Source organism: Tauraco erythrolophus, chromosome 4 (genome assembly GCF_009769465.1).
Source record: "Tauraco erythrolophus isolate bTauEry1 chromosome 4, bTauEry1.pri, whole genome shotgun sequence".
Taxonomy (NCBI): domain Eukaryota; kingdom Metazoa; phylum Chordata; class Aves; order Musophagiformes; family Musophagidae; genus Tauraco; species Tauraco erythrolophus.
The window spans coordinates 62,227,412-62,240,706 of NC_141468.1; the positions used below are offsets into that span (position 1 = coordinate 62,227,412).

The 13,295-nt window shown below is 39.5% G+C and overlaps 1 protein-coding gene across 3 annotated transcripts in view; it reads left to right on the forward strand.

The window, feature by feature from the left end:
- The window catches only part of LARGE1 (LARGE xylosyl- and glucuronyltransferase 1), a 204,591-nt gene that overhangs the window by 81,513 nt on the left and 109,783 nt on the right, over nucleotides 1-13,295 (forward strand). For all 3 annotated transcript variants that reach the window (XM_086610255.1, XM_086610256.1, XM_086610258.1), the window contains exon 5: nucleotides 12,980-13,151. In XM_086610255.1, coding sequence (XP_086466381.1) covers nucleotides 12,980-13,151 — 172 coding nt within the window. The remainder of the gene's footprint in view (nucleotides 1-12,979; nucleotides 13,152-13,295) is intronic.

Below are 13,295 nucleotides of genomic sequence, written 5' to 3' on the forward strand. Positions count from 1 at the left end.
GGAGGCAAGATACCAAAGGTGGAATAGCTTTTTGCAGATTTTTGTGTGGTTTCTCCTTGGATTTTCAAATATTGTCAGTTAATTGAAGATTTGGAACTGTAAGAATTTGGTATACTGGGATGAAGCCTAGTGTGATGCAATAAGGTGCATTATTTCTTGGGCTTCTTTCAAGGGTCCTAGACTGTCGACTGTGTTGTATTGTGCAGTGCTTCTATTACACAACTGGGTATTCCAAAAGAAAGCCTCATGCCTGGCTTTATAAACCCCTTTTACTTTCCTAGTGTTGGTGGTGTTTGGAAACGTTGGAGTTCTTTGTTAATTTTATAACTTAGCTCTAACTGTTGTGGGCTTCTCTGTAGCTCCACCTTTGTCTTGATTCTAGGGAAAAACAGTACAGCCACTATTTACTACCTCTACCAGGAAGCCAGGGTAGCTGTTCTTTATAACACATGTGAAGGAAGGAGCCAACCTCTTCCACTGCCATCACCCCACATTTGTGTCATAGTAGCTGACTGTGACATTTCAATAGCAAGGATTCCTGTTTGCCATTCAGCTTCTTAAACATCACTCTTACTGCAGCAACATGTGTGGCACCTCCAGGGAAGGCTACTTTAGCAGAGAACGAGAAAAAGATTAATAACTGCACATGAGATTTTCCAAAAATTATTCAGTTTGACACCGTGTGCCCTAGAAAGAAAGGAGTTAAAAACACGCAGTCCTCGAGCTGACTGCTGCAACTATTGCTTGTGCTATGTATCCCCATTCCAACTGCTTTCTCAGAACTTTATCACCCATCTGTGAGAAATGAAAGCATTTTACTGTCCTAACTTTGGACATATGGAAATGATTTAACATTTTGATCTGCATAAGGGGTATAGGTTGTATATCCTCTGTACTTGCTGCAAAAAGTGAAGGGTCATCTTGTGTTCCAGCACAGTTTCTTTTCATGGCATTAACAGCTAAAAAGCTGGGAAGACATATAATGACTGTGGTCTTAGATCTTAATGGCTTTTCTCTTGCTCATAAGGATACCTGTCTGTCATAGGGCATTTGATTACTGATAGAAGAACAGCAGTGACTGTTCAAGGCATTCCTGCTGAGGATTGGTATTGATGTGAGCATCTTATAAGAATGTTTAGTGATCCTTTCTTTTAGATTTTAAAAGAACTGAAGTGTATATATTTCCATGTCTGATTGATAAGCTGAAAAAAGATAGCAGGCTTGAAGGACTCCAAGAATATCCTTGATTCACCACCAGGGAGCTGGAATTGTTAGAATTCATTATTTGTAAAGTACTTGGTGTTTGCTTGTGTCTGAGAAACAAGATTACTCAGATTGCTCAAAGCATCAATATTCTGAAGGCCTAAGGCTGAAATGGTCATTCTTGTGGTGAAAAATGATGTTCATCTTACCTGGCCACACCTCTTTGTATGACACTTTTTCACAGCACTGGAAATTGCAAGCCACACTGCACGTCTGACGTAGCACGAGCACAGGGTGAAGTGAAGTCACTCTTCTCATAAGTCTTCTGAAACCATCTCAGCCTGGGTAAGGGCATTCGGGCTGATTTGGAGTTTGAGTACCCGCTTCAAAGGGGAGATACATAATAAGGTTATTAATTAGATGCCACTGATGGTACGTCTTTTTGAGTCAACTTGATATGAGAACATTTGAATTTCTAAATTGCGAAATTTCATTTCTGTTAATGGAGATATCACTTTTCAGATCAAACTGACTTAATCTTGCAAAAGTTTCATTTTTTGAGGGTAAGAGGATGGTGTCTAGGTCTCACCCTTTCAGCAACAAAGATGAAAACTCAGCAGTGTTTCAATCCCCTGATAATTTTCCCATATACTGTTCCATTACTTCAGGTTTGACCCCTTTCACAGTTGAATGGATTCCACAGTTTTTAGCTGATACAGTTGAAAGCCTTTATAAAATGGTTCCAGCTGTATTGTTTTAATCAGCCATTTAGGATCTGTGTTCACCTGTGTATCTAACTGCGTTTTTATCTGATGGTCCTTAGGGTGAAACTACAAGATTACATGAAGTTAGGGGTGACACCGGTGGCCTTAGCCCTCACACCAAAAACTTCAAGAAGTGTAAGAGAGACACACCTGCTACATGGACACTTACATTAAACACCACTCATGCAAATGCACTGTTATCTGAAGTATTTGACCAATACTTAACCAGAACCTAGGCAAGAAGCTAGACTGGTGTCAAGAACATCAAGCTCAGTATTTCTTGCTTTGGAGGAGCCCAGCTTTCCCAATAATGTCTTTATTTTCTTCAGATTGTTTCTCTAGTTAGTGCTGCATTGTTTGAGAGACATTTTATCTCTTTCTAGTAACAAAGAAAAATAATATTTTTTTCCCCTCTGTTGCATTCAGTGCTTCTTATACTTGGTTATTGTTAGTACTGCATGTTCATAATTGTAATACATTTTATCTTTTATTATCCTTTTTATCCCAGATGTATTCCTGGAGCTTTTTAGTCTCCAGGAGTTTTGATCTATTATAGTACTTGCCACTGGAGAAAAGAACACTGCTTCATGTAATTTTTGCTCTCCTGAAGCAATAATTGCCATATAAGAAGTTCCCACTCACCTGGCCTCCAACCCTTCAGAATGGAGGATGATTTGTGTTCCTGCAAATTCTTTGCTTTTGCTCAAAATAAGAGAACTAATAGTTCTTTATGGGATATGGCATTTATTTCACCAGCTGGATGTGTGTTTCACCCACTAATGGCATCTTTCTTGGTTCAGCATTTTCAGCTGTTGAAGGTTCATCATTCTTGCTCTGAAGGCAGAAACAGTAAAAATTTAGGTCTGGAGAGAGGTGATTTTACTGGTGAGATGCTGGATAGCAGCTAGCGATTTCCTTCTGAATAGAAGAATGAATCCTTTTTTCTTATATGCATTTGCAATGTTTTGACTTCATATTGGGATGTCAGAGGTCTCATGGAAACTGCATTCCCACATCCTTTTCATAAATCGTCATCTTCTGTAACTCTGACTGTTGAATTGAACTACATTCTGGTTTGTATTGGATACAAACAGGACAAGGTCTTTCATTCTTAAAAGTGTGAGAAGTCTTTCCCTCAACATTTTCAGGTTTTGGTTGGGGATTTTTTTTGCACATAATTAATATTTTAGACCTGCAGTCTCCTGCCAGGCATTACTTGGTTAAAAATAGCTACTGCAACTGTTCTGCTACCTTCTTAAATAAAGGACTCTTGCACAAAATCCACCAAGGAAAAAGTCCTACTTCAGATACATTTTTGTAACTAAGCTGAGGCTATTGTCTATCCAACATAACAGGAGATGGTGCTGCTTTTAATTCTGGACAGTGCATCTTGGTGACACTTGTTTAATATCCTGACATCATGCAAAATACAGATTGGATGCCTCTGGACTTTGACCCCCAGAGCTGCATGGAAATTTGCCAGAACATGTAACGTCTGCAGCTAATGTGCATGTATTTGCATAGTTACTAAAATTAAAAAGCTGTCAATGATAATATTTTCATGGATTTATATCTTCCCTGATGGATTAGTAGAAAGAGCTTGTTGATTGACTTCACTCGCAATTAAAGCACGCAATTGATCTTTCTTATCTTTCTGTACAGATGAAGTGAGAAGGGCAGCCATGAGTTGCTTTTGACCACTGGCCAAATTCTAGCCAGATCTACCTGTCAGTCAGCTTTTACCAGAAAGTTCTGGCTTCCTGGCATTTTATCTAGTCCAGCTTGCGTGTCTCTTCACTCATTCACTGACAGGAAGGAAAAAAAACAGCCACAAAACTTTATGTTATCTTCTAGAGAAGACTTGCATTTTTGCCTTAGCTGGAGAGGTAGGACTGGGAGGCTGGTGTTGAGTTTTTTCTCACTGACTTCTCTCAGGATGCTCTGACTCTTGTAGGTCTTCCACCCTTGACTGCCACACTGAAAAACAGCTGGAGTTGAGGCCAAAGGCCCCAAAGGAACGAGAAACAGCACTGAGACTAGCCAGACTTTTCTATTTTGCAGTCTCATCTTGCACAAATGATTAGAGAAAAATGAAGACATTCAGTACTTTGGAAATAGCAGGGAACCATGGAGAAAATTAAGAATGTCTCAGGTGAGAGTAAAGAAAAGGACTCAGAGTCAAATAGAAGCTGGCCATTGAGTTTGGTGAGGCTAAGTAAGGAGGGAGGAATGGAAACCTTGAGGAGGAAAGCCAACTAAAGACCTAAGGGGAGGGAGATAATCCTCAAAGATCCCAGGAAGTGAATTACTATTTGGATGCCCCATCCCTCAAAGGCCAGGTTGAATGAGGCTTTGAGCAACCTGTTGTAGTGGAAGACATCCCTGACCGTGGCTGGGGGATTGGAACTAGATGATCTTTAAGATCTCTTCCAACCCAAACCATTCTATGATTCTATGATTTCTTTTCTGGAGAAGCTGTATGGCTGAATATCCTGTTACTTAAATGGCAGAGACAAAAAAACATTCATTTTACTTTACATAACAGTCTGCAGTTTCATCGGTATAAAGCATGTTGGTTCCAAACACGAAGTCTGGCTTAACGCTTGGCACTCTCAGTTAATATTATTATTAAGGAAGTTGTTTTGAAAAAGCATTCTTAAATCAGTTTTTTCCCATTTGTCTGCCCTTTGCATGTATGTGTGTATTGGTGAGAGATGTGGAAAGAAAGAAGGAAAAAAAAAAGAGAGAGAAACAAGCATCAGCACCAGTCAGACTGTGTTACGGACTTCGCTACAGAGATGAGAATTAATTTGCAGTTATTCTCCTTTGCTGTATGCTGATGCTGATTTGGGAGGTTTTGTTTGTCTGCCTTTTTAATATCTAATCTTCCTTTCCAGTTGTGGCTTGCTTGTTGGTTTCTGCATTTGCTCTACATTATCCAGGACCCAGAGGTTCAGATAATCATCCATTTCTATGTCAACCTTTTTGCTTACTGTTATTTGTATCCAGACTTGTTGCATATATGTGTGGAAGATATCATCTGTTCATAAAGCAAGAGATGAGGCAGAATTCTATTAAAGTCACCAGTGCTTCTGTGATGAATAAAAGCAACAGCAGCAAAGGCCAGCAGAAATAGAAAAATAAGTTTAGCAAAAATGTATGAATTCTCATCTCCTTACAGTTGTTTCTCAGTGTGAATTATTGTTATTTTTATAAGTACTCAGGCACCAGAAATTCTGAATCTAGAAAAGTTCCACAGCTTTGCTAGATTCCTGGTTTCCTTGACAACCATTCATATAAAAAATAAAGACCTGTTGTGGGAGGGAATATCAGTATAATTGAAACCTGTGAATCACCCAGGAAAAAATTAAATTCAAGGTTGAAGTTACAAGTTATCCAGCAAACATTAACAGAAGAGTCTGTTTTCATTTAAACAAGGCTGTTAATGTTTAGGACAAGGAGCAAAGGCAGTGATTTTTTCGAAGGTTGGATGCAAGGAGATTCCTTTTGGCATTCCTCCTGAGGAAACTATTACAGGTGACAGTCACCTTCTTCCTTCCAGGCTCTTTAGTCACTCAGAATTGGTCTCTCTCTCACTTTTGATTCTTTGTCTTTTTATTATTATCTGTAAAAAAGAAATACAGTGTGCTAAAGACAGGCATGAATGTTACCCGTATTTAAATGTTAACCTACTATTCCACTCCTTTCTCAATGATTCAGTTAACCCAATCTCAGCAACAAGATGTTGATATTGCTCTCTTGGAAGCTAGAGTGTGAGAAAGAGGATCAGCCAGATTTCCCTGCAAAGAGTTTAGATATTGTGAGGTACGGTCAATATGAAATGGGAAGGATTGTCCTGCAACGGTTGGACTCAATGATCTTGAGGGTCTCTTCCAACCAGATGATTCTATTATTCTATGATTCTATGAAACTAATCCTGTGTGCTAGTGCTACTGGAATTGTGACTCAGTTTTCATTAATGTGAGAAGAGGTATGGGAAAAATTCACAGCAGGATGAAGTTCTTCCTGTGTGAAACTGGAAAACAGTGATGAGAAAAACTGCATCAAGAAAAATTCCTGTCCTCTGCCAGCAATATGATATTGTGTGTTTTCCCACTCTTTTTAAGCTTCGTCTTGCAAAAAATAGTAATATGGTCGTCGTTAAAATGATGATAGTATTTTCCTTCAGTTTAGAAGCAACATGAAAGTGCCAGTTCTATTAGCTTTGTCTTAAAGGTCTCATGATTTTTTTTTTAAAAAAGATTATCTTGCTACTTCTAGCATTCACAGAAGCAGCAAAGCACTAAACAAGTAATGAAAAAGCTGTGAAAACAAGTTATCAACTGTGTCTAGGAAGTTATTTATCCAATCTGGGGAAACAACAATTTTTATTGTTGTCTGATTCACACATCAGAATTCCCAGGGCTGTCTCCCATGCCTGGGCCATTTGTAAGAGCTGCCTGAAGCCAGCATCTACCAAAGAATTTGGATGGTCTTCCTTCAGAGATCCCTCCATCTGTAAGTTCCTGTACCAGGTAGATTGCACTGGTTTTCAGATTGGTGTCAGATACAGTTCAGAACAATTCAGATACAACTTGTGCAAATCTGCAACACTCTTTATAATTGTACTGTAGCCTGGAAGTTTTGGGTTGTTTTGCTTTGCTTTTTTTTTTAAGGTTCTGAAGTTAGTTTATCACCTGACTGATATAATCTTCAGGAAGATGGTGCTTATGTTGAAGTTGGTGAGAGCAAGTAGATGCAGAATACTTTTGGAAATCCGGGTTTCCGTCAAGTCATTCATTACAAAACCTAATTCACATTTCTCTTTATTTCCATCAGTATATTCTAGATGTCAGATATTTTTTACAGCAAAAGCCGGCATAAAAGCTTTAAAGAGGCAAAATTACCCATAGACTGCCTTTTCAGCTTCCCCCAGCCTTTTCTATTTTCTGATTCCTCTTATTACCTGCTGGCTGTTCCCCACCACCGCGAAGCTGCAGGCATTAAGTCTGGGTGGCGGTGGGATTTGGCTCTATTTGAGCCCATTTATTAGCCCACCTCTGAGAGAGGTGCGCACAGGTGGCACCTTCTGCCTACAAGCTTGCTGTTTCTCAGCCTGCTGCATCAGCCCAGCCAGTCTGACCTTGAGAGTCTTGGAAGATACTGGCCTTAGTGGTGCTTTTGTGAACTCAGCTAAGCAGAAAGGGTGTCTTTTATTTGGAGTGGGGATGGGGATTTTATGTCATAGCTGAGGATTATTTTGATTGATTTTTTTTCCAAGCATATCTAGGAAGATGCAGTGAATGTAGTGAGAAAATCAATACAGTATTGAAGGTTGCATTTTTCCAGTGTAAAGTGTTTAAGGACATGCTGGCAGGGAAAACACTTCATCAGCCAAACTTCCCTCATCTTACCACACTGAACAGGAAGTACTTTGTGTAGCTCAGGGAGTTCTACGGTGCCATGTATTCTGTGGGACAGTGAGGAATTCTGTTAAGAAAATGGAAAAAGTATTTTTTCCACACACACATGAGGATCTGATAGGAACTTCAGGAAGCTGAGCAAGGATTTGCACCTGGGAACTAACCCATGCACCAGTATATGCCAAGGACCACACAAGCTGCTGGAAAGCATCTTGGCAGAAAAAGACCTGGGGGTCCCGGTGGACACCAGGTTGAACATAAGCCAGATCCTTCCCCTCTACTCAGAACTGATAGACCACATCAGGAGTGCTGGATCCAGTTCTGGGCTCCCCAGTACAAGAGAGACATGGACATAGTGGAGAGAGTCCAGCCAAGGGCCACAAAAATGATGGAGGGACTGGAGCATCTCACATATGAGGAAAGGCTGAGAGTGCTGGGACTGTTTGACCTGGAGAAGAGGAAGCTCAGGGGAGATCTCATCAATGTATATAAATACCTGAAGGGAGGGTGCAAAGAAGACAGTGCCAGGCTCTTTTCAGAGGTGCCCAGTGACAGGATAAGGGGCAATGAGCACAAACTGAAACACAGGAGATTCCCTCTGAACATCAGGAAACACTTTTTACTCTGAGAGTGACTGAACACTGGCATAGGTTGCCTAGGGAGATTGTGGAGCTTCTGTCCTTGGAGATATTCAAAAGTCATCTGGACATGGTCCTCAGCAACTGGCTCTAGGTGGCCCTGCTTGAGCAGGGTGGGTTGGACCAGGTGACCTTCAGAGGTCTCTTCCACCCTCAACCATTCTGTGATTCTGTGATGCTGTATGGATTGCAACCTATTCATCTGGAAAAGTCAGGATAGTTTTTCTTCTGGTAGGGAGGTAATCAGATCTGGTGAAGTGGGGAAAGGCTACATTTGGAAGGGAAATGCAATCTCAGGCTTATGTAGTTGTCTAGCTAAAACTCAAGTGCTTCATTTAATGGTACTGTTATATACCCTCCTCCCAATTCAAGAAGTACGTAGCAAGCCAGGTTGTTAAGTTTTCTGTAGACCTCCAGTATTTGAGGGAAGATGGAAAGTAATGAGAGAAACATGTACAGTCTTACAGAATCTTGGTTTGGCTTTCCTCTGCTTCTATGCTTGCTCCTGGTTTTATGCTTCAGTCTGTTTATACATAAACCAGCACTAAGGTAAGACAGCAAATACATTCTCTTTTCTTGTGCTTCACCTTACTGCTCTGTTTATCATAATTTTAGTAATGTAGCAAAGAGGACGGTGAGTGCAGCAAAATCATATTTGCAGACTGCGGAATTTCCCTAGTTTTGTGTTCTTCAGTAGGCACCTGCCACCATCCAGTATCAGGTGCCGGCTACTGAGCTTGATGAATTTTCAATCTGATACTATACAGGCACCCCTAAATTGTTTGTCCTTTCCTGTTGATCACTGTTCCCGCTGTCATTCTGTTCATGTTGGCAGTGTTTTCCAAATTTGCTTTCTGCTAAGTCTTGAAGACCAAGTCTCCATCCTTTTCAAAGAGGCTCAAAGATACCTGCCTATGTGCAGATTGCACTTACAGCTACAGAGCAATGAGTTTTCACCTGGGAAGTCTGGGCAAATTTCCCCATCACCTGTTTGTGGGAGGGAAATTAGCATACTTAGGGGGAAAAAAACCACACTACTACAATTCCCTAAAGAATTACAGTATAAAAATCGAAGTCTGGCTGCATATATTTCTGATTACTTGGTAGAAGAGTTGTACTTTTTGATCTCAATGTGTGGGCAACCAAACTTAAGTGTTTTTAAGAATAAAAATACCTAAATACTTGAGAATGTAGTCACTGTGCAATTCATTCACAAACAGAGGAGAAGCCGTTGTTTTCCTCTCTCTCCGTCACAGAAACAGGGAAGCTTGATTTTAAGCTGTATGTCTATATTACACTTCTCTCCTCAAAAAGGGCACTTCTGCTAACTCTAATGAACATGTATACAGTGGTAGCAAGTGTGAGAAAGCTGAATTAGGCTGTGTGCAGCCATTGTGTTTTAGCCAGCTTTTCCCAGAGATGGTCAGAGCATAGTTAGGAGAGACAACTCACTGATAAAAAAGGTATCACTGACTTGGAGACTGTTGCTCCCACTTCTATGGCGTTTACCGAAGTGATCAGTTGTGTACAGCATGCAGACTCATGGGCATGTAATTTCTTTATTCATGGCCAGAAGCACCGAATAATTAGATAATTTAGTGTATTTTTAGTCTTCAAATATGGGAAGAATAAAGATGTTTCTGATGAAAGATCTTTAGAGAGAATATATTATTTCACTTAGCTTACTTAAAAAAACACTGTCAACACCAGCTAAATGCCTTTCTTTACTCTGCTCCCATGAACAAAAATCCAGATCTCGAGTGCTAGAAACTGGAGATGTACTATTTCTGCTGAACTGAGAATTATACAAATGGCAAAGTACATCACTATTTTGTTTCACTTTCCTCTTTTACTAACTCTACTTTTTCTGTTCCTGCCGTATCTTGTAGGAATATTTGTTCTGTGAAGGCGACTCTGATCTAGCTTGTAAAGCAAATGATTCACAAACATTCCATATATGGGCCATTTAACTATACTAGAGAAAAAAAAGTATGAAGACTTACAGAAAAAAATTAGACAATATTTAGATAAAAGAAATGGCTAAGTGTTACCAGTTATATCAAAGTGGACAGCTTGGAGGTTGCAGAATTTTGCAAGGTTTTGTGCTTAGGCCACCTTAATTATCTCTGACTGGCACTTCTTATCTACTAAGCATCTATTTGACCATGGTGTTCTTGTATTTCTTTTAGTAAGACCATATGTAACACCCAGAGAGAGTGAGTCTTCACAGTGCTGTGGTGTAGCGTAAGGAGTTTTCCTTGGCATGAATTTGGAACAGTTACATTATTCATGAATAGCAAAGCCGTGAAGAAATTATGCTGGGGACTAATTAGGACCTCTGTTATGTCTTAGTCAACTCTGTATCAGAGGAGAGAAAAACTTCAGATATATTGAACTGATTGACAGTTGAAGCTTCAACGTATGCTTGAACCAAACACGTGCTAGCCAGCTATGATGGGCCATCTGGAACAGGGACTGCTCCTTTAATTTTCAAAAGTGATCTTTTCAGACATCAGGCTTCAGGATGGCAGGCTTTTGGCTTCTGTGTGCCAGAGCGGAAGGAACAGCCAGGCAAGGATCTCCTCCCTGCAATGATAGGTGGCAGTGGTGTTAGATATTGGGAATTCTGTGAGCAAAGAAAGTAATGGCTCCTTGAAGGTGACTCTATCCAGCCACCTTTTACCTCCCCTGCTTGTCTCAGGCTATCCATGCGACATCTGAACCCTTGCCTTATTAAGCTTATTTGCATAAGCATATTAGGAGTTATTCTGGAGCAATATTGCATTTGGACTAATTAAATGAAGAAGGACATGCCATCCAAAATTAATAACATAAGGAAGAGTAATAATAAAAGCAAGCTCAAGTCTGTGAAATCACTTTAACTCTTTTACCATGCCTGTATGACTAGAGAGCTGACCTCCGTGGCTCATCTAGCACAAGGACATCAAGTGACAGATTCAGAATGATACGCAGTTTGGGAAGCAGGGTAAATGCTGCTTTGCTGATGCCTAGAGACTTAATATTGGTATATATCTGGGAGATAGACACTAGATTTCTCATCTAAGTACCATAGAAATTACAGAGAGAGCAAGCAAGAAAGAATGAACTAAGAATGATGGCTCTTTAGACCCATAAATTAAACCACACTGTGTGTTACTTCACTCTCTAATTTCTTTCATAGTGGTTTATACCAGTGTCTTAGGATTCCTTGCTTGTGCTACTTCTGGTATTCTACAGTGCAAATCCTATAGAGAGCACAAATACATAATACATATATATGTGTGTAAGTGACACTACCAGATTGTATATGCAAGTGATTACACATGAATTACATGCACAGGGAAGGGAACATACAGATGGATTGCCTTTCAAAAAACCAAACAAAACTTCACACTTCAGTTTGTCCTTTCTATTTTGGGTTTGTTTTAAGATAACCTGCTTTTCCTGCCTTTCCCCTTAAAGTTTTGCCTTTCTCCTTAAAGGTTTGCTCTAGTACCCTCAGTCTTTTTCATGAACTTAGTGGGGAAAAGCTCTGCCCTAGTACAGGAACCCTGAGAATAGAGAAAAAATTTGTGTGCCATTTTAAATGGAGAAGAGCAGGTCAGATTACATTGGCAGGGCCTTGTTACTTCATACTCAAAAAGAAATGCACTCTAAGCGGCCGTTATTAGCCTTTCTTCAACCACTCTTCCAAATTCCAAATAAAGTTTAGGAACCCATTCCATTATGGGAAGGTTTTCTTGAAGGATTTTGGAGGAAATGAGCTCTTCTGTGCAAAAGCTGTTTCACATAATAAACTTTACAATGCCCGTGAATAGATATGAGACAGTTAAACAACAGAATAAGTCTTCTCAGTTTTATGAATGCACTTAGTTTCTGTCTACTTTCTCCAAAGTATAACATGCCAGGACAAATCCTGGCATCTGTTTCAATCAGGTTCCCTATAGACAAGATACTAATTGAAGTTAATGGGAGCATGACTTAGGGGAAAACTTAAAATCTGGGAATTGTAGTGCATGCCCTTTAAAACATTAAGCAAGAGGAGTTTCAGACAGGGCAATAGGAACTTTTCAAAAACTTCTATATCCCACTTTCAGCAGTGACTTTTGATCTTTGAGAACTCAAGTCTCACAGAAAGAAAATGAAACATAGCTCATGGAACATCCTAGTGCCAGTAGCACAATGAAATATTGAGTTTAGTCTCTCAATTTGGTTTAGAAGCTGTAGAAATGTTTTGTTTAGCCCTTACTGAAGAAATGTGAATGTTTGTGTTTGCCTCTTCAATATATAACAAACAAAAAAAACATGGCTAAAAATGTCTTCCCACTTTCTCCACTTTTGAGCATGTCTCTGTAATGTCACTAGTTATAAGTTAAAGATGTAAAGCTTAAGGAAAATTTGAGTTTGTAAGAAATAATTTTTTGCAATTTTCTGGCCCATTGTTCCAACTGACTGGCTTTTGAAATTCCAAGCTCCAAATCTGTATGAAATAAAAGGAAAACAATTATGTTTGTTACTTCTACTTCAGAGTCAGAAATTTCTGGGAATGACAAACAAAAAAAGGTTTTTTTTCATTTGAAAATTAAAGCAATCTACAATACACCTGATATTTTGAATTAAAAATATATTTCAATTTAGTCAGGATACATGGATGTCTTATAATGGATTGTGCCAGGTTGGAAAGGCTCAGCTAATTTTAATTATATTGTGTAAAGTGGTTGCCTTGAAGAACTCTTTTTCAAGCTTTCAGAATCTTCAGTGTATTTTAGAGCTTCTGAAGTTAATTTAAAAGCAGGATTTTAGATGACTGTTTCCACCTGGCATTTTATGGTGTCGTATAGCTGGTACTCAGAGGTCTTCCACTATTACAAGAAACTAATGTCAGGAATAGTTTCTCTCTCTAATGAAGATTATTTTTATTTCCTTTTCCCCCCTTCCTATTTCCTGTCAGTCGGAAGTGTCTTGGATCCCCAACAAACACTACTCTGGGATTTACGGGCTGATGAAGTTGGTTCTGACTAAGACTCTACCTTCCAATCTTGAGCGAGTCATTGTCCTCGACACAGACATAACATTTGCTACTGACATTGCTGAGCTATGGGCCGTCTTTCACAAGTTCAAAGGTATTCTGATGGGTTTTTTACTGTCTTTATTTGTGGGGGAGGGACAATGGTAAAGCAAACAGTATAATGGGGGTGAAAGGGCAATCTGAGATTTGTTAAATGTTTTCACTCTTTTGATCTTTGGTGTTTTAATATAATTGTTCT